Below are 22,740 nucleotides of genomic sequence, written 5' to 3' on the forward strand. Positions count from 1 at the left end.
ATTCTGTGTTTCAATTAAGGGACAATGTCCAGTGCAAATGACCTTAAAACCAAAAAGAGATTAAAGAATGCAGACACAAAACTCCCAGATTACAGGAAAGTAGAGCTATTACTTTCATTAAAACTTTAAAGATAAGCTTAGAGTTAGTCTCTACAAAGTATGTGTAAAGTCTAAATCTGGAAAGTTGCTTGGAAAAACAAAATAAACCACAGAAAGTAGTCTAGCTTAAAAGCAGCTAAACTCTCAAGTCATATAAAAATAGTTTTAAAATGCATTATAAAAAGTATGTGTTCTATTTTATTTTATTTTTTTTATTATACTTTGAGTTCTAAGGTACATGTGCAGAAGGTGCAGGTTTGTTACATAGGCATACATGTGCCATGGTGGTTACTGAAAAAAAAAATAAGGCAATCTGTTTCCATTAAATTCTTTTTCTTTTTTTCTAGTAGAGGAAAAAGAAAAACCACAAACAAACCGTGAAATCTGAACTGAGATTATTATAGTGATTTTGATCTTGCAATTGCAGCTATTTTACCAAAGGTTTTTATTTCATCCTGGCACTGTACTTAGCATAAGGTGCTTGCTACATGTGAACATCAGTACCTATTTCCATTACTGTAGAAGCATTTTATTCAGCACTGATGTAGAGTATAAACATGAATGAGGTATATTCTTTTTAAGCAAGAAATGTGAGGGGTAAACACAAATAGCAATAACATAACTTGTAAAAGTGCTGTGAGAAAGAAACAGACGAAGTGCTGTGGGGATTATGGGTAGAAAGGGCTCTGTCTCATTCCTCAGCAGAGCCTTAGAGAAATGTTTTGCTGAAAGTTGGCTCTGTAAACCCCTTGAGGACAGGGACCATACCGCATTCATCTTTGTATCCCTTCCTGCTAACATTTGATGAATGCTTAAAACACGTTTGTTTAATAATATTGTATACAAGGGAGTTGACTCTGGAGCCAAATTTTCTGGTTCAAATCCCACCTCTTCCAAGTTAGGGAATGAGCTACAGGATTTTAATTATATTTTATAGAAAACTTGTTTTCTCCAAAACAAGGTGTGTGTGTATGTTTTAATTCTAATGTCATACTCTTAGTATAACAGAAGAAAAACATTCCCTATTGAGGACTCTGTTCATGACAGAAGTATCCATAATTGTCTTACGTGGTGAGATAGTCTTTAAAATTATCATATTTGTGTATTATTAAAAACTAAAACAAAGCGGTATCCCTGATGCCTAATTATAGTGAATTGTTCCTTACTGTTCTCTTGGACTTCTGGGCATTCACAAAATAAACAAACTGAGAGGCTGGCCATGGTTATTCATGAACTAGCATCTCAGAGCTGGAGGGGGCCTCAGACCATTCTATATATTAATCTCCTCGCTATTGGTGAGGAAGCCAAGCTAGAGAGAAGACTCAAGTCAGAAGAATGAAGGGCAACGATAGAAGAGATTTGAAACTAATTTTCTTGACTTTTGTGTTGATACATAGGAGGTATTTCATATAATAATATATAATATGTAATATTATATAACACATATATAATAATGTTATATAATAAACAAAAGTGTAAAAGTAGACTGAATAATCAACATGTGAAATTATGGAAATATTGGGATATTTGGGTTTAAACTATAGAGACAGAGAAATAATGGCTTATAGTGATTTAGGTCACAAGTGAGCATGACTAATTTGGGGAAAAAATACATTCTTTTCCACAAAGAGAGGTAAGTGCTGTAACATCACCACCACCACCACCAATACTGAATATCCTGTCTTTTTGTTCTTCATTCTATTCTTAAATTTATTGTAGTGCATTAATATTTTCTCCAGAAAAATGTGGCTAGGTCATACCGTGAAGAAGAATGACTTTGATTAATGGTTAGATCATAGCACTTAAAATTTTATTAAATCCTTACTGCTATCGCTAATGTTTAAGTTGGCCTCCTTTAATTAGATGTCAGCTCAGTGCTATGAAATATTTTTATATATCCATCTCTCTATATGTGTGAATGTTTAAGATCATGCTGTTGTCTTTAAGAAACTTCTAATTTAAAATAGATGAGATTCCATAAAGTACTAATACAGTTCGCCTATCTGCAACTGACCTTTAATTTGTTGTTTAATTTGTCCTTGAATATACCTGGTTCAGTATCATGCAGGAATGAGCAATACAGAAAATTCCTGCTGGTTTCTATGGCAAAAGAAGTAGTCAGGTATCACCAGTGCAGCTGGAGCCAGAGGTGACGGTGCTCTCAATAAATGCCTGACCTTGACCTTCACCCAGTAAGTGAATGATGCTGAACTTCCAAGGACTCAGACAGGATTGCTGATGGATTTTATCACCTTTCTGATGTAAATGCGATACTTAGTTGTAAAGTGTTGTTCTTAAACGTTCCTGCTTATTAATTTAGCAGATTTATTTGCATTTATATTTGAACATTTCTTACAAATGTAAATAGTTTTCTATTTATGGTCTTGGTCATTTGCTTTCTTAACAAAAATACTTAATTCCACAGCAATCCTAAAGAACAGAGCATTATAGATTCATGAATCCAAATATTTAACAATATTTTATTGCTAACTTTTTATGTAGAAAGAGTAATGTTCATTAACATATCATATTTGTACATGAAGTTATATTTTCATGATGAAATTTTATACTAGATTAACATCTATACAAGATTTTCTCTAGTGGGTAAACTGCTGTGTCATGATAAAATAAAAAAAGATTTGTTTACAGATTTGTGTCTAAATTTTGGTCTAAAGAAAATCGGGAGAACCACTCTGCCACTATATTTTTGACTTATGAATAGCTTGAAATGGCTGTTTACCAAACTCAAATGTTTATGCATCCCCAGACGGAAATTATCTTTTATGATTTTCTTTCTGCTGTTTGGGGAAAGGGACATTTTCCTCACATAACATCTAGGTTTTGAAATAACACTGGAAAAAAGAATATATGGATTACTGATTCAAGCCCCAGGATGCCTTTGCAAGGTTCTCTCTTTATACATTCCTAAAATGTATTTTAAAGCTGTTATCAATGTGACCTATGTGAAAAGTTGCCATTTTTAATAGAGGTTTTTTTTTCCATTCTAGTTGGGGACTCTCTCTCAATATTTAATTCAAAACACTATATATGACCCATTAATTTACTCTCAAACTGAGTGTGTAACTACTGTCACTCATGTGCAACTGAGCCACATTTTAAAATTCTAATTTTCCATGTACTTTACATTTAATTATAGTTCCTTATAAAAATTATTTAATTATTTCTTTATTTAAATCTGATCTTTCTACATTAAGTTTGATTGTGTCTTTTCACCTAGATATTAAGTTGCCAAATGAGAGGGATTATCATAAAGCTATGTTTCTGTAAGAAGATAAGGTGCTCAAAAACATTTGATAATGAATGAATATGTATTTACCGCTATAAACATGACTTCGATAACACTTCTGAGAAAAGGTGGAGGTTCAGAGAAAGGGATCAATATTCAAAATAAAGAAATCTGAAGATGAAGAATGAGGCCTCAGGGTGGGTGGATATCAGACATGCTGAAGAGATCTATTTCTTATTCTGCTCTGTTTCTCAGATTTTATTTTAGCACCCACAGTTTGGAAATCAGATAAGCTTTTCTGGGAGTGTAGCCAAAAAATAAAGTAGATTTCAGCGATTTCTATTTATTATGGCTGTACAGTGTGTCAGGAACTGTATGGAACATATACATTACATCAGAATGTGCTTTCTCTCCAAAGGCAGTGTTCTGATTCCTCATCTATTAATATATATCACATACCTCATACGAGCAAAAGTAAAACATATGTTGTTTCATGTAATATTTTTATACATGTGTGTTATGTCACGATTAGTTTTATACTTGTAATGTTTCCACCATTTGGTAGGTCTGTGTTAACCTTTCTATTGAATGGGCTGGAACCATTTTTGCCAGTGAATATCTCATGTAAGAATATTCTAAAAGAAATAACACGGAATGTAACATAGTCCTGCTTTACCACTATCCAGTTGATGACAAGTAACTAACAACCTATGCCTTGGTTAGTGATATGACCAGTCCTCCTGACTTGACAGTGTTATTATGAATATAAACTATGATATAAATGAAAGCATATTTTTTTGAAGTGAAATCAGGTTAAAGATAGTGCCAATATTTATGGCTGTGTAAGTCATTTCCAAACCTGCCTTTCATTTTGTTTTTAGAAAGGAGAAGAGCTTCTGTTGGCCTGGGAACCTTGTTCATTCTAATAGGAGAGTGGCTGCTGCTCTGGAATGAAAAATGAAACAAATTTGCAGAAAGCTTGAAGTAAACATTTAGATGCTCACATGAAGCCTGTCACCCAGGCCTGCCTGTCTTACAGGGCGACCTCCAGTTGCTATGCTTCTCAAAGGGCTCCCCCTGCCTCTTAGATGGCTCTCTAAGGTTGTTGCAGATTCAATTTGTTCAAGTTGTCTCTTTTCCGTTGTTGTTGTTTGTTTGTTTGTTTGTTTGTTTTTTAAAATCCAGAACAGCAATGCTAGAGTTTTTGGGCCACTCTATTAAAGGCATCGTGGAAGCACAGAAATTAATACAATCAACTTTATTTCACAATCAGGTGTGAATGGCCAATATGTAGAAAGCCATTTCTTCTGCTCTGTGTATTGGTGTGTATTTCAACTGTGTGCATAAAGGAGTGAAAAGTGAGAAAGAGGAGTGCCAAACACTCTTTTCCATTGCTCAGTGGGGTAACATCTTACAGGCTGTGTTTAGGGCCATGGAATGGGTCATAAGGGTTATTTTAACGTCATATAGGGTCATCATTGGAAATAAAGTCAATAATTTGAGCTCTATGTCTCTGGGATTTAAGGTTTCTGTGTAGACTGTAATTCACTCACAGAATCATGCTTACTTAAAGACTGCATATATAAATGCATAAATATTCCTCCCAGTCAACCAACATTTTCTGATCTCCAGTAAATCAATGTTTGCCAAGAACTTTCACTGCCGCAAGGTATTAAATCTGCTGACATTCTATAAAAGTGTGCTCCTGGCTCTGGCTGGAGTTTTAGCCTCTGGTTTCTACTTCTGACTTATGAGAATACCTCATTTTAAATGTGCCAACAGGCAATTTCAGTGATTTAAGGTAGAAGCATAACTTAAGGTTCTAGTTTCCCATTTTTATTTATCATTATATTTCCTCCTTCAATTCTCTCCAAATGGGTTGTCAAAGGTGATTCACAAAGGGTCTGCATCTGATACAATTATCAGTGAAAACATTTATATTTCCTTGAGACTGAAGAAATCAGAGGGATGAAAGAAAATAAAAAAATATTTCTCATTGCCACTAACTTGTTCTATTAATGAATCTGAGGGTATAATTTCCATATGATCATCTTTTTGTAGAATTTTAAATGATGGAAAGTAGTGGTCTCTGTTTTAATGAGATAATATTTATTAACTGGATAATGTCCACACTTAATACTATAAAGACATTTCTAAAGCAGAGAATCCAGTATTAAAATTTGGCAACAAATCTGTGTGTGTTCTTATTGACAAGAGTCAGAAATCAAACAATTAGACTTCTGAGTGAATTAATGCACATTTCAATTTTCTAATTTGAGATGCTCAGAGAGATTAAGAAACTCATCCAAAGTCACACAGGTAGGAAGTGTTACAACTCAGATTAATGTCTTATCAAAAATTTCCCCCATGTCTTAAAAACCAGAAGAAAAATATGAAAATAATCTTCTTAAATAATGCCATGATATTCATTTCACTTACAGTAATATAATCCATGCAAATAACAGATTATCATTTTATATAATGAGCAAATCATGCAATTAATTGATAAAATAAAAATTCAAACCCACACAACAAAGTATTACAAGTAGAAAAAGTAGAATAAATATAATATTGGTCTAATTTTATGGTAAAGTTAGATCAACAGCTTCTCCCCCAATTAAATCTAATTTTATAACATTTATATGCATGATAAACTCTAGATACTAGTTAAATTGATTTTTTATTACATTAACTACTATCTCAAAATGTTAATTTATTAAATTTTAGTTTAGGATAATAAAATTATTGTACTGGTAAAAGATTAAGATTCTACCTCGTCATTTTGTGATGTGAATGAGAAAACTGAAACCCACAGAGATAAAGTGGTGTTTCCAAGTCATGTACTAGTGAGGGTAGAAACAGGCCTGGGATCCAAGTGTTTTGCCCGTTGGCTTATATTCTTTCTTTGGTTCTTCATACTTGCCACAAAAAAAATCAGACAGGAATTTGAATGCATTACTCAAGAATAACTGATTTTTAAAGGGAGTAGTTCATTTTTATAATAATTTAATTTCATCTTCAAAGATGCCAGATAAAATGCTTAATCTATACTAGTCTACAGGAATCTTCAGAAGTTTAAATCAAACCAAGCAGACTAATTAAGACTAATTAAAAGATGAATTCGTTCAACTATCCATTATTTAATCCAACACGTATTGCTCACCCACCATGAGCAGGCTCTGTGCTAGGCACCAGGGCTGAAAAGATGAACAAGATACAGCCAAGAGAACCACCCCACCAGGGAGCAGAGTACAGGGAGCTGAGACAGAGTTCTGCACAGGCTCAGGTGCTGTGAGAACATAAGGAAGGCATCTAACCCAGCCTTGGAGCTTTTCGGAAGACTCCTTGTAGGAAATGATACTGTCAACGGGATTTTGAAGGATAAGCAAGGATCAGTCAGGTAGGTGAGAAGGGGGGTGTCCCGGTCAGAGAGAACATCTTTAGAGAAGGCCAGAGGCATGGAGGTACAAGTCCAATTGGAGGACGTATCCAAAATCTAGTAAGGTTAGAGTTGGGAGTAGTTATGGGGCTATTGTGGATGAGAAAACAGAAAAGTAGGCCTTATAAGTATATCTTATTGTGGATGCCAGTGTGCACTGAGTTCAGCTGTGGGATGTTTGTTAAAGGGCAGATTCCCAGGCCTCGTTCTCAGGGAGCCTCATTCGACAGGGCTGCAGTGGGGTCCGGGAATCTACATTGTTAACAAGTATTCTAGACAACGATTCTAAAGATGCACCTGTAAACACTGCTATAGAGGACGGTTAACATGAAAGGACTTCAAATAAAAGGGTGATATGGGAGAGGAGAGGGTGACTCCCAGGTTTCTGACTTAGGTAACTGAGTGGATGGTGCTATGATTAGACAATCCAGAAAAACAGGGGAAGAGGCAGGCTTTACAGAAGTTGGTGGTGGGGACAGTGAGTCCATATTTGAACATACTGACTTGGAGTTGGAAAAAGCAGAGGTAGTCAGTTAGTGAGACTGGTGTTAAGCTGGGGAGATGAAACTGGTTTGTAGACAAATATTGAGGCTGAGCATAGATTCCAGTTTATGTTTTTGGCTTAGTTACTTCAAGATTTCTTTATCTGCAAACAGGCTATTTATTTAAGCATTTATTAAAACACCAGAATTACGTGCAGTACGAGCCACAGGTAAAATAATAATTTTGGACAAATGAGGCACAAAATACATGTACTTTAGCTCTCAAAATAGAAGCTGAGAGTAATGCTTCCTTGCTATAACACAGAATATTTAATTTCTTTTATTTATTGATTCTGAAACCTGAATATAATTACAAGAATTGCTAGAAGTTGATTTCTAAAATATTAATTTTAACAAATCAGCTGTGAAATAAAACATGACTTTTTATTTGGGTATTTTAAATTTTACATTGAATAATTTGATCAATGCTATCACATCCTGATTTTTGTAATGTTACTTCTTAGTCCTTCCACACTCCTAAATTACCTGAAAGTTCAAAATTAATTTTAAGACATTAGAGAGCAAATGCTCCATTTAAAATAGATATTTCAATATGAATTAAGATTAGTAAAATAAGATCTGTGCATATTTCCCCCACAATAATTTTGGTTTGCCATTTAGAAGTAGTTTCCTTTCAGCAAAGCTGGTATTTTCTCTCCCTGCAAAAATGGATGTCTAAGATCACAAAAATTAAGAGAACTGCCTCAAAGAAACAGCAACTAATTTTTCACTAGTAAAGTCTTGTATTTAAAAGAGGGGTTAATCTAAAGGAGGTTAAAACATTAAAGTGACACATGAAACATTTGGTGAACTACCTTATGAATGCTGAATACTTTACAATAGGAAAGTAAAAAGTAAAACATAAAAACGTTTAGATAAGTAATAGAATTCTGAGCAGCGATATTTCGGCTTGGCTTACACATACGATCAAGATAATACTGAGGTTCTTGCAAAGTGTCTCCACAGTGGGCTTCTGAGCTCTGGTTAATCCCATAGCCTCAATATGATTCTGGCCTCCTGGGCATTTCTGATTTGAGAGAGGATTTCTGCATAAAAGATGGGTGTTTCGTGGCTGTTCTGTACTCCACTAAGCAAGTGCACCCATCCTACACAAAGGTGCTCTCAGAGCATTAAACGTATAAATGTTACAGGTGTTGAGTGCAGAGTATTGGTAAAGCTACATGGATTTGACATCTGTGTTGAGTAAGTGGTAGAAAGAATGCATCAGTGATTTGTCCTCTCCAAGGCCAGCACAATGTTCCAGAAAACTTGCAAATCCTTTTATCCCCTGTTAGTTAAGTCATTTTGCCGTGGCTGAGGTACCGACCTGGAGATATGGCCTGAATTTGCTATGCGGATACAAGCAATACAGTAAAAAACAGAAGATGCAGATTCTATCCTCAGTCCCCAGCTGATTTGACAAGGAAGTTTGGGAGAGGCAGTTGATCCTGTGTGCTGCATTCTCTTTATCAACGTGACAGAGATAAAATATCTACCTTTTGCCAACCTCACTCAAGCATTCTAAAGATTAACTTTTGTGAACCTCTCACTCACAAAAAATGACTATAGTAGCAGAGGCATCAGTATTATATCACGAATAAGAATCTAGTATATCAGGGACAGCTTTACAGGAAAATGTCTTATTTGCAGAATGAGGAGACAGACGACAGCACGCTTCCAAACAGCATGTCCTTTGAAGAATTAGGAGAGGTTGATCTTTGGCTTTGTTAGAAATATTGAGCATCTCAATGTTAGCAAAATTTTAAAATGTATTTTCCATTATATGGTTAGGAGTAAACTGGAAGAATCAGCCCTGACCAAGCACTGACAGATGTATTGTATCACTAATTACAGGCCTGATAATAATAGAATCCTAGAGCTGGAAGGAAAGCCAGTAATCCTTTAAAGGGACCATTTTCTATAAAAGCCTTAGCAAACACATCCAATCTGTGTGTGAATATATTTGGTAAAATAAAGCTAATTTATTCACCTTTCCCCACTCATCTACACACACACACACACACAAACGCGCGCACACACACACACACACACACACAGACTAGCTCCTTCGTAGAGGTGGCCCCCTTCAAAGTCATACCCATGGTTGTGCAGATTGGCTGCTCAAGGATGTCTGCATGAGGGGGCACTAGTCAGGTGTGAAATCCAACCCTCTAGCTCACATACCAAGTGTGTGCCTGGGTGTGGGATTGTGTCCTCCAGGAAAAAGCATCACCCAGAAAAGGCACATTCTTATTGTTTGCCCAGAGGTAGTACATGTCACTGCCATTGGTATTTCTTGTCTCCTTTTAGAAACACCACACCTGTAATCCCAGCACTTTAGGAGGCCGAGGCAGGTGGATCACCTGAGGTTGGGAGTTTGAGACCAGCCTGATCAACATGGAGAAACCCCATCTCTACTAAAAATACAAAATTAGCCAGGCATGGTGGTGCATGCCTGTAATCCCACCTGCTCAGGAGGCTGAGGCAGGAGAATTGCTTGAACCTGGGAGGCAGAGGCTGTGGTGAGCAGAGATCGCACCACTGCACTCCAGCCTGGGCAACAAGAGCGACACTCTGTCTCAACAACAACAACAGCAACAAAAAAACACAACAGAAAGACCTCTGTGTTGACATGTGATTTTTGGATCTTCGTAACTTGTAACTGAATGGAAAGAATCACTCCTCCATATTTTGGGCTCACATATCAGAGTAACTGTGGGAGATATAATAAGATCCCGCAGTTCAGACAGGTGCACAAAATAGATCAGTCCACTGGATGACTATTGTATGACCATTTTGAGTACAGCTCCTTCCTTGGATCTGTGAAAAGCCGTGTGTGTGTGTGTGTGTGTATGTGTGTGTGTGTGTGAGAGACAGAGAGAGAGAGCGCACGCGCACATGTGCCTGCATGTGCCTGCATATGTAAGTGGGGAGGTCAAGGCTGGCAGTGTAAGCAATTCTTACAACAGGGTGTAAGCAAATGGCAGCCTTCCACAGCAGTTCCAACGTCGCAACATTCTGTCATGGTGTCAGTTGTCTCAGGGGTGTGTGTGTTAGCATTATTTTCAAAATTGCTGTTGACAACCAGCTGAAATGGTCAGGAGGTGTCTAGAACTTTAGAGGGGTGGCTTCCAACTCCACATGACCTTGTCAGGTTAGAGATACAGTTAGAAACCATTAGAAGAATCTATTATATTTCTAAATCTGCAGCCCCAGATTGTCCTCCAGCTTTAAAGAGGTTGAACCCATTAAACTGTGTAGACTGCTTTGACAGTGGCGTGTCAGTTAATTACAGTGGCAATCTAATTATAAGGTTTATAAGGTTTCCCTGTAATTGATTCCATTTCAAGTGTGTAGAAACTTCACTTGACATGCATTTGCTTCCACAGCTCATGGGAATAGACCAGATCCTGGGGCTATGTGTATCTTAGCATCAGGGAGACCATCCCAACTGTACTTTGGAGTCCTTACTTGGGACAGTAAAGACTCTTCCAAGTATTTCATGCATTCATTCACTGTTTCATTCATTTAATCATCAAGTCATCTATTCGTTCAATAAGAGCTACATAAAGAATATATACTTTGCACTACTAGTCTCCAGGAATATAAAGATGTATTGGATATAGTCACTGCCACAGATGGGCTTACAAAAAATTGGGGAGGCTGACAAAAATAAATAATTAAAGCTATACATTAATTATGGTATTGTCAATGCATATAAAGTGCTAAGGAAGCAATTCTGCATTGCTGGGAGAGGGCAGTGGTGCAGAGCAGCACTCACTGAGGAGGTAACGTCTGAAGCGAACAGTGGTGCATGAGCAAACACTCAGAGTGGATGTAAGACAAGAAACTGAGGATGAAGAAATTTAAAACAATCTAGAACTGTGAGAAAACAAGAAAAGTAAGCATCTGCCACCATTGTGAACAACAGGCATCACAGGCAGGCAGTGGCTAGACTCTATTCCACAGATGACATGTAAGAAACACTTTGGTAGCTCTATAAAAACATAAGAGCTGGCATAATTGATAAATTATGATATGCTAAGACCCTTATACCTTTATTATCCCATCTAATCTTTACTAAGTCATCACAAAGTATGGGTACTTTTCTTATCTCCCTGTTGCAGCTGAGGAAAGTGGGAGTTAGGGAGGATAAGTTCGAGCAAAATCAGACACCGTGTGGGGAAGCCATGATTTGAACCTGGGGCCATTATGCTGGAGCAGAAGCTCTTAAGCAGTACGTTTTGTTCCCTCTTCAGCTGTGAGGAATTATTCAGTGATGTATGAGGAATGGCATCAAAAGCAGTTCAGCATTCTTTTTTTTTTTCATTTTGGGAATAGACAATCAATTGAAGAAGTCTAAACCGTCAGGACCTGGCCCTCAGCTTCCTCACATGTGAAGTGACCACGTTGTGCTATGTGAACTCTAAAGACCTTTGTACCTCCAAGATTCCATTTTAATTTAAACTTCCCCCAAGCTTGAGAACATTTTCTTTTTTGCCTTTCATCAATCTTCCTAAAGGGTTATATAAGACACTGCATATCAGTATTAATGACTCCACTGCACAGGGCATCTTGATTATCATCATCCTGTGGATGAATATGAAACATGAATGTGCCCAATGTTTTCCATTAACTTCCTGGAGATGGAGGAAAAAGATGTTCTTATCACTAAGGTACACGATATATATTTTAATTCCCTGATTAATTACTGAATTCTTCATATGGCTCTTTCTAACATCTCAGAAAGAAGAGGAGTGAGCAGTGGATGGGCATTGATGAATGCCAGAGGGCTCATTCTGCTCCTCTCTGCTATGTGATTTAATCAACCAGTGTAAGCTAGGTCTACCATATTCTCTTGCAGTCCTGTCTCTAACGGCAGGTAGTACTGAATAAACACAGGCTTAAAGAGAATTATTTCCTTTTAACTCTTATCTCTCAAGCCAGACCGGACCCTAGTCAATTCAAGATAGAGACCTAGGTGTCTATTTTACTTTCAAGCAATATCTAAACATGTTGCAGTGGACATTTGCTTTAGAACACTTCCCCAAATCTAAAGTCTCTGCATTTGGGAAATTGTCACACTCTCAGTCTTAGTGAGAAGCCAATAAGCACTTTTACAGACTATCTTGGAGCCCGAGTATGAATGTGTAGCTTAGCTCCACCAGTCAGCCATATATGCCCTCCATTTTGAAACAGGATTTTGGACACAGACACGCAGCATGGTGGAGAGTCCACTCTGGCAGTAAAGGCAGCCACGGAAGCTCTATCATGGGGTTCCTGTGAGCAGCGGCAGCAGTGGGGTAGCGGCAGAATCAGCACCCCAAGCCTGCTGAGGCAGAGTGCAAGCTCTGCTGCTTTTTGTACTGTGAAGGCAGCACTGGGATCCACACTGACCAGTTCAGACTTGGGTTCAGAACTGAGCAGACCTGGGCTCTGCCCGCCTATTTCCTGCACCCTCACCCCTAGTCTAGATCTAAAAGTCTGCAAGTGCCCCAAGGTACTTTTTTCCAACACATTATTTATTTTGAAATAATCTCTCAAGCTTACAGAAAAATTACAAAAAATAGTACAATGGACTCCCACATACCCTTTCCCCAGACGTGGCAATTTTAATACTTTGCTGTATTGCTTTATTACTCTTTCATTCCCCCTCCCTCCGTCTCTCTCTGTACACACACACATACACAAGATTATCAAACATATACACCATGGTCTTTACCACCTCATCCAGCAAGTGTATGCCCTAGGAACAAGGAGGTTTTTTTTTTTTTTTTTTTAACATAGCCACAGTACAGTCATCCGATTCAAAGATATAAAGACAAACATGATACTAACCTGATCGAAAGTCCTTATCTGAGTTTTGGTCAAGAGTTTTTGCCAAGGGCGTCCTTATAGCAATTTCTTTTCCCTGCCCAAGGTCCAGTCTAGGATTATACATTGCATTTAGCTGTCACGTCTCTTTGGTCTCTTTTTAATTTGTAACAGCTTCTCAGCTTTTTCTTGCTTTCGTGACATTGATATTTTGGAAAAACACAATGTTTATTTTATAGAATATCCTCTATTTTGGGTTTGTCTGTTTTCTCATAATTAGACTCAGGTTGTGCAATTTTGGCACAATTATTACCTGAGTGATGCTGTCTCTTTTTCAGAGCATCAGATCCAGAGGCACATGCCTCATCTGTCCATTATTGGGGATGCTGATTTTGATTGTTTAGTTAAGATGCTGTCCAATTTGACCATTGAAAAGTTCCCTTTTTTCTTTTGTAATGCATGGATGACATCTTGGTGCTATGTAACTATCTCGCTCCCAATCAAACTGCCTTACTCCTCAGATTTAACATCCATCTCATTCTCATTTGAGTCAATTTTACTATAGTGATTGCAAAACGGTAATTTTTAAATCTGATCATTCTTTCTATGCTTATTCAAATAGCCAGTCTAATCATTCCAAGAAGAAACAGTGGTGAACACCATTAGAACAAGAAACGTTCTACGTTTCCAATACGATTTTTCAGGGCACTTTATGTCACGTGTGGAACATGCTTATGGGCCAGGTTTTCTTCCACTCTTAGCCAAATGACGGCTAAAGCAACATATAAAATATCACTTATACTACGACTGACAAGCAGAAAAAATCCCTTTTAATGACTGAATGCCAAACATCTAGATATTTGAAAATTGTCAGTGGTTTATTCTAATATTTACTTTTCATGTTGATTTTTGAATGTAACGAGCCTTAAAATAGAGAATAATGGCGTCGTGAAAATGATATACCAGGGCAAAGCAGATTTCACGTCAGCACGAGCTCTGCTAACTAAGTACTTTCTGAGCAAGTCTTTTAACTTTTCTGGACCTCAGTTTCTCCATCTGTGAGATGAGATGGTTGAAGAAAATTTTTTCAAAGGTTCTTCAACAAAGGATTGTATGACCTCAAAACTGAACATAAGCACAATTGTTAGAGACATAATGAACGGTTAATCTAGAATATTTTAATCAGCACGTTTAGATTTAAGATTATTTTGGTATAAAGACCAAATATCTGTGAAATAACTCTCAAGTGATTTAGAGAAGAGAAACATCGGAACGATTTATAGAACAATTTAATATAAAGAAGCTGATGCAGTTTTAGGCTGTCTGAATAGGTATCTTTCCCAAGAGATAAACAATCTCGCAGTGCTTGGGACTCTCCTGATCACGTCTCTGGCAACGTGTCTTGTTTGGCTTATTTTCATGGAGCCATTAAAACACTGGAAATGTCACTATGAGAAATGATTGGATGCACTGTTTATCTTGGAGGAGAAAAGATTTAAGGGAACGGGGACATAATCGTTTCTCTAAACACATAGTTTGTTTAAGGGAATGTTCCCATTTCCTTAAAATAAATTACATATAAATAAAACTATTTATTTATTTATTGTAAATAAAACAAATAAATGTGTTAGGTGAAGCATTATAGGCTTGTTATGCATTTTTCCAGAAGGAAAAAACCACAACAAATTGACTGGTCGTTATGGAGACATTTTTATTCAAGTATAGTTGTGAGAGCTGTTCTTTCCAGCTCCTCTCTCAGGAACTTCATCATGCCTCTGTGAAGTCAGAAAGCTACCTTTGAATTAAGCTTTCTGCTAGGGTCTCAGCCCAATAGATCACACATTGTTTTTTACCTATGGATTTTCTCAGACCAGTGCTTCTTAAATGTTAATGTACATATAAATCACTGGGTTTCTTGAAAAAATCAGTCCCTGATTCAGAAGGTCTGGAGTTACACCTGAGACTCTGCATTTCCAGTAAGTTCCCACGTATCTCACGTGTACATAATCCCCTGCCAAGTCCAATGTTATGTCCCCACATGATCAGCAGACCACTGAGGACGGGCGTGCATGCTACAGTTAACACCCATGTGAAAGCAGGTGAAGGGATGCTTTGCAGCTCTACAACTTCATTTGCTCATGGGGTTTTAATTCTTCTTTTCTTTCTCAAGGAGGTTGCATATATTCTGCCCTTTTACTGCTTCTGACTACTTTTCATGAGAGTAGTCAGAATGCCCACCCAAATACTGACAAACAGGGAATATTTCCCCAGGAAATGTTGGATTTTGCTGGTCATTACTTGATTCGACTACCACCATTTTGATAGGGAAACAAACTCACATGTACCTAGTGTGTGGGTGCTTCTCATGGTGCTTCTCACTGGGTTTCTTCACAGGCATAATGTTTTGGAACAGGAGCCTGTGTGTGCACAGTGTCGCTGTGATCTACTCACCCACGTCTCTCCCTTCACCCCGGGCCTCTTCCATCCCCAGGAGGCCATCTTGCCAAACTGGGTGCCATATGTGGTATATTCTTATTGTCTCCATCTTGAGGAAACTTTTTATCTGACACTGATTTAACACCAGTCTTAACCCTTAAGGCTGTACAGAACAATTTTATCCCTTTCCTGAATAATAGCCCTTCGAATTCTTATACAGAGTCATCACAGTCTCCTTGAGTCTTTACTTTCCCAGCCAATTTCCGGTTCTTTCAATCATTACTCATACGACATGGTTATGAATTCCTCTGCCACACCAGTTGCTTTAAGAACGACATGATTTTTAAGAGGATGTGTGGGAGTGGGAATTTTGTGACTCCCTAGGTAGATTTCTGGCATCACAATAACACCATTCTTCTCTTGGAATTTCCATGATTCATAGATCACCATATGGCAATCTGTTTGGGGAGAAAAATTTGCTCCATCAGTCTCACTTGCAGGGTTTATCTGGTTTTCCAGAGGTGTGTGCACGTGAGCAGAAACTTCAGGGAGTTGTGCATGCACCTGAAATTCAAACTATTTCACTTGGGTTAGGTTTACCTCATTTTGGAGCTGCTGGCAGGGATTTTTGTCTTTTTTTTTTCCAATAAAATGACAAATAAACAGCCTCTTCCTATCTAAATGAGCTCATTATTTTTCATCTGTGCTATTTCTAACAGTGGTCTCTAAAAAATAATCCAAAAGTTTGATCCATTTAGTGAAATCAAACATAGAGTATGATATTGGATATTTATCTAATGGGTTTTAATAAAAGAAATAGTGTATTGGTTACTACCTAGTAAGAATCAGTCAACCTGACACTGTAACATTGGCAGTGTGTCATATTATTACACCTTGAGCTTTGAACAATCAGTAATTGTCTTGATATTTAATGACTAGAGTATTAACTGTCTTCCTGCTTATACTCTCCAATATAGTAATATATAAGCTATAATAATTTTCCTTAGCAGACTGGGAAAGAAAGTCTCTCATTTGGTATCCCTACTAAAGGGGCGGTATAGGTGAAGTGAGGTAGAAGGGGAGAAGGTGGAGGTTAAGAGAGAGATCACTGAAAGAAACATAACCCCCAGTTCACAGCACTCTGGTCTCGGATCCATGGGTTACATGCAATAGCTCAAGATGATTCTGTGTTTTCTAAGCTCTGAATTATAAAAAGGTGAAAAATGTTTCAGGAACTTGGTAACTAGTTTTCTCTATCAGCATGTTTGAAGTTATATTTTTAGATGCCCCAAACATTCAGATTGGACTTAGGTATCTTAATAAGGACTCACTAGGCCAGGTGTGGTGGCTCAAGCCTGTAATCCCAGCACTTTGGGAGGCCAAGGTGGGTGGATGGGATGAGGTCAGGAGTTTGAGATCAGCCTGGCCAACATAATGAAACCCCGTCTCTACTAAAAATACAAAATTAGCTAGGCTTGGTGGCAGGTGCCTGTAATCCCAGCTACTAGGGAGGCTGAGGCAGGAGAATTGCTTGAACCCGGGAGGCAGAGGTTGCAGTGAGCCAAGATTGCACCACTGCACTCCAGCCTAGGTGACAAGAGGGAGATTCCATCTCAAAAAACAAAAACAAACAAACAAAAAAACTAAACTAAAAATAAGGACACACTAGGCTGGGGTTTACCTTTATATTTAGTGTAAGAATTGCATACTGGGTATCCTACAAATGTATCAAGAAGGTAATTTTTAAATATAAAACCTTTTAACAGCTTTAGCTTGTGTTGGAAACATATGATCTCAATGAGAAGTGTAAAAAAGTAGCCTGCCAGATGTTTTGACTACCTGGTGTATCGCATCTTAATGCTTCCAGGGTTGGCAGTGGTAATACTAGAGATTCAAAATTGTAGAATTAACAAGTTGTGTTTTAACCTTTTCTTATTCTTTAATTTAAAAAATGTTTTATAATAAAATCATTTATTTGCTGAAGTCTTTACTTTCAGACACACGTTTTTAGGAGGAATATTTATAAACCGTAGATAAAATTTATAAAGACTATATTGTGTTTCTTAAAGTATATAAACTGTTGGCCAGTATGGCTGGGGAATGATATTTTCAAGTTAATCAAGTATTCTTCTAATTCATACCATAACTATTATAACTTTCACATGTTAAAAGCTCAACCCTACACCCATACCATATATGATTTGCATGTGCATATATAGGAAGGCACTTCAGAATCTTGCTGAAGCTTGTGTCATAATTTTCAGTGACAGCTTAAAATGTATATGAATTTGCTTCAATAGAGTTCTGGTTAATATTTTATCATACTCGTGCTCATCATTACTTATAAGATGACTTTTGAGGAAGACCAGTTGCCACTTGAATGGAGGTAAAAGACGGGGAGAAGAAGGTAGCAGCCACCGCTGACCCAAAACAACACAACAAGCCCCAGCTTTGCTCATTCTGAAAATGTCACCCTCGCTCCTACTCCAAACTAAACTCAAAGATTCACCTCTGAAAATGTGTGTGTGTGGTGTACTGTCATTAGTTATATCTTTGCTAGCAGTTAATGCCTTAGCAAAGGGTTAATAAAGAAATAACACAGGATAGGAAAGGGTGGGCCGGGTGCTGTGGTGCATGCCCGTAATCCTGGCACTGTGAGAAGCCAAGGCGTGTGGATCGCTTCAACTCAGGAGTTTGAGACCAGCCTGGGCAACACGGCAACAACCCGTCTCTACACAAAATACAAAAATTAGCTGGGCATGGTGGCATGCACCTGTAGTTCCAGCTACTCAGGAGACAGAGGTGAGAGAATTGCTTGAACCAGGGAGGCAGAGCAAGCGGTGAGCCGAGATCGGGCCACTGCACTCCAGCCTGGGTGACAGAACAAGACCTTGTCTCAAGAAAAAAAAAGGTGGCATGAGGAGGGGAAAATGTGGATCTGTTAGAGAGGTGGAGGTACCCATGATAAATATCATCTGCCTTACAGTTTTGCTGAGGGCCTCACTTATGATAACCTACTGCTTACGGTATTGAAAACAACATTCTACAGTCTGACCTTCGCTTGGTTTCTCATGCGTGTTGTTTCTAGTGAACCTAAATAAATCCCCAGGGGCGAGATCTAATGTACTAATATAACGTATATTAGCTAAGCTATTCACCTTTGTGAAGATTTTATGAAAAATCTTAAGTAAAGCCATATATAAAAACAAATGCAAAACTCCCTTGGGTGGGGAAAATGGCTACTTTTCGAGCTGTTAATAATCTTATAATTTTTGTTATTTAAATTTTCTTTAGTTTCTGTCTTGTGAAGCTAGAGGGTGTGCAAGGATTCCCCAGACAGCTTGAATAAGTCAAAAAGTCTGCCTTGAATGCCTATAATAAAGATCGGTTACAATTACAAATAGATTTTTTGTTCGATTGCCTTCTGAAATAACTTTCTTTTATAAGAATAAAACCAATTACTCTGGATTCTTCAATAACAATTCAAAAAATTTTAGAAAATTGAAATTATATTTCTATTTATACCACCCCAGAAAAAAAACAGCTTGGTTAAGAAAATATTCAGAGACATATAATAATTTGCTCTAACTGGAAATGTTAACTCATATGCACATACGCAAATACGCAAATAATCACTTCAGCCCTGAACATACAGAGGTATTGGTGGAATTAAGACATTTATGATCAATAGAGAGTTTTGTCAGAAACCGATACTAAAGTATATTGAATCATCATCAGTACCCTTGGTCAAAAAAAAAAAAAATCTAAAACAGTCACTAAAAAAGCAATCTTTGCTTCAGTTACTGGGGTGACTAATTCCCATTGGAAATAATTGGTAAGGCAACTGGAAAAAAAATATAGCTCCAGGACCCTGCTCATAAGAAATATACCTGTGGCTTTTTTTTTTTATTTTTTTTTATACGGAGTTTCGCTCGTTACCCAGGCTGTAGTGCAGTGGTGCGATCTTGGCTCACTGCAACCTCCGCCTCCTGGGTTCAGGCAATTCTCCTGCCTCAGCCTCCTGAGTAGCTGGGATTACAGGCACGCGCCACCATGCCCAGCTAATTTTTTTTTTTTTTGTATTAGTAGAGATGGGCTTTCACCATGTTGACCAGGATGGTCTCGATCTCTTGACCTCGTGATCTACCCGCCTCGGCCTCCCAAAGTGCTGGGACCTGTGGCTTTTAGTATGAAAACAAGAAATATCTGTTACTCTATGCTCTATCTGTAACAGATGCCAAATTTTATCTTCTAATGAGCTAGCAGAGCAAACCAAATGTGTGTTTTTAAAAGTTTGTGGTTTCTAAAATGAATTCAAATTCTACCATAAACCAGATGAATTAGCCATATGTATGAGAATTAATAGACTTTATTTGCAAAATCGTTAAGTTGCAGAAACAAAGGCACCACAGGAGTTTTAAATTAGACTATTTTTAAGTCTTCCTGAGAACACCTGCCCCTACTTCAAACTGCTAATTTACAAAGCACTTTATTTTAAAATCTCTTGGATACGGAAAAGAATTAGAATGCAAATATTTCTGTTCTCGCTCTTGCTTTAAGGTATCAGTCAAGTAACATGTTTCAAATAAACTCCAAAGCTGGCAGAAATGTTAGTATGCCTGCTTATTCCTGGTCCACTTTACCAAATATGGATTCAGATTTTAATTATAAATGTTTTGGAGTGTTGGGAATATGTTTCTTCTTATCTGTGATAGAATCAGGTACATACAGGAAGATGATCCTATCTCTGATAAAGGAAACGTTCTTTAAATATACCAACACAATAGAAATTTTGTCTATAGGCTAAATAATATTCTTTGGGGAAGAGATTTGAGTTTAAAATGTAAGCCAACAAGTACATTATAGATCAATCTGTAATAGGTATTGTTGTTGTTGTTGGGGGGAGCAGATACCCATTCAGATAATCATGCTATTGAATAACTACTAAACGTAACTACTAAGGCCTAAGAAGTTTTATGTTTAACATAAATGGTTAATAGTAAGTAGGAAAAAAGTATTATGCTCTGACATTTTGGTGGACACATTGATTACCATCTTTATTTAGTAACGTTTTAAGTTAAGCTTTGCAGCAAAGATCTGTGAGTTTTACTGCAAGTCATCGTATTTACGGTTACAGCAGTGCACAAGCAAAAGACATTAAGTTGGGAGAATATGCAAAGTCTTGTATTTTGTCAATTCATTCTAAGTTAAATTAAACCATCAGACATTGTTCTAGGCAACTCAAGTTTCAATAACATTCTCCTTTGAAATATTGAGAAAATTGAGCTAAAATTGTTTTTGAGTGCATGAATTTACCATATTGTTGCTTCGATTCTTCATTCACAGTAACATTTTTTAAGCAACAAAACAATACTGTGCAAAGTTTTTGTATATTTCCCCTTAGTGGTCAATTGTCAATTTTGTGTAAATAAACAGTTTTTTACGGGTTGACACTATTAAAATCTTCCTGTTTTACCCTTGTGAAGAAACTGTTTAAAAAACAGATAACATATAAAATTTAAATTATCATTCTTGGGTGAAGATGATGCATAAAAGTATAGTAATAATTCTTTGTTGATTTTCTTCAGCAGTCATTGTTTGAATTTTTTGTTACTAAACTTTTCAATTGGTGTAGCTTTTACAAGAAACACGCAGATCACTTTGATTATATATAATGTTTAAAAATATACTTTGTTCACTAATTTTTGACTATCAAATGTGATATAATTACATTGATAATTTTCAAAGCAGGATGATGTTAGTAATATGGGAAATCTTTTGGAATACTGGTACTGCATATTGAGAATTCTCATAAAATTTGAGACTATGATAAAATATTGTTTTATATAAAAATGTAATCCAAAAGAATTTCCCTGAAATATGGAAATTAAATACTGGCTAGTACTTAATTATAAATGTAACAACGTATTTATCTATTTCCAATTGCTCTAAAAGACACAGAAGCAAAATCCTCAGTATTCACAAATATTACACACCAGGATAAGGGCATCACGCATAATGATTGTATTTGACCATCTCTGGACTGGAAGGGAAGCCCAGACACCAACCCTGATGACCGAACCATTTAGGTGCAACAAAACGAGCTCAGTTCACACTTGAGGAAGCTGAGTTCGTACTTCATTTTTCTCCCAAAGCATCTATCTGCCTTTATAAGAAAGAACCAACCATATGAATGAGAACTGGAGTCAAGGTTAAAGTAATCTTGCCCAAGAGAGTAGAGTGTTTGCCTCGGGGAGCAGCAGCGGCTCAGCTCAGAGGAACCTGAGTAACACCCGAGGCGGCACCTCTCCCGGAAAACGTTAGAGCTTCTTGGGACGTGTGTCTGACAAGCATCCTCCCAAGTCATCCTGTGACTAGTGGAGGAGACGACAGCGTCCCGTCATGTGAAGGGGGAAACACAGTATAAAGCGTTCTTTTACTTTAAAAAACGAACGCGAGCGGCAGAGCAGCCTCCCGGGACGGTGCAGGGAAGCGCTGCCGCTGCTGTCACTGCTCGCCCTTCAGCTGACACACAGGCTGAGACGCATCAGAGGGTCACCGGGAAACGCGGTCACCTCCGGGGTCTCCCCTCTCGCGGTTCCTGGATCCCGTTTAAGGAAACGGTCTCGGGAACGCACAGAAAACAAACTTCCCCGGCGGAAGTTCTGAGTCCTCCCTGGCCTTCTCCCACCCCGGGAAAGCGGTCGGGTTCCCCCGGCGGCACCGGACGGCAGCGCCGCGGTCCCGTCGCGTCACTCAACTTGTTGAGTCGCGCGGAGGCAGCGCTCGGCCGCAGGAACTTGGGGACCCGCCTCCCCTCAGCAGCCGCGCAGAGTCTCACCTGCATGTGTCCCTGGTACATGCTGCTTCGGTTCCCTCAGGCTCCGGAGGCCGCCGGACGCTCCCGCGCGGACCCGCCCGCCACAGCAGCGGGAAAGGCGCGCACGGCGGGTCTCTCGCGTGCTCCCGGCCCCGCGAGCGCGAGTACCCGGCGGCCCCTGGCGGCGCGGCGGCTGCGGGGAGCTGTCCTCGGCGCGCGGTGCTGAAGCCGGACGCGGGGAGCGCGGGGCCGGGAGCCGGGTGGGCCGCGCCCTCCTGCCGGCGCGGGTCCTGCCGCCAGGCGCCTCCAGAGCTCACTGGGTCTCCGCGGAACGCGCCCTCGC

General features: G+C 38.4%; 1 protein-coding gene across 3 annotated transcripts in view; it reads right to left on the reverse strand.

The window, feature by feature from the left end:
- PEX5L (peroxisomal biogenesis factor 5 like) overlaps positions 1-22,474 on the reverse strand; it is a 252,717-nt gene extending 230,243 nt beyond the window's left edge. For 2 of the 3 annotated variants that reach the window (XM_064366833.1, XM_064366831.1), the window contains exon 1: positions 22,419-22,460. In XM_064366833.1, the coding sequence (XP_064222903.1) occupies positions 22,419-22,439 (21 nt within the window). In that variant the 5' untranslated portion in view covers positions 22,440-22,460. Of the gene's footprint in view, positions 1-22,418 lie in introns of all 3 variants that reach the window. The other variant, XM_064366835.1, reaches the window with a different exon arrangement.
- Between the last annotated feature and the right edge of the window lie 266 nt (positions 22,475-22,740).

The sequence above is a fragment of the Aotus nancymaae genome, unplaced genomic scaffold, assembly GCF_030222135.1.
Source record: "Aotus nancymaae isolate 86718 unplaced genomic scaffold, 86718_ANA_hifiasm-v0.15.2.pri h1tg000067l, whole genome shotgun sequence".
In the NCBI taxonomy this organism is placed as follows: Eukaryota; Metazoa; Chordata; class Mammalia; order Primates; family Aotidae; genus Aotus; species Aotus nancymaae.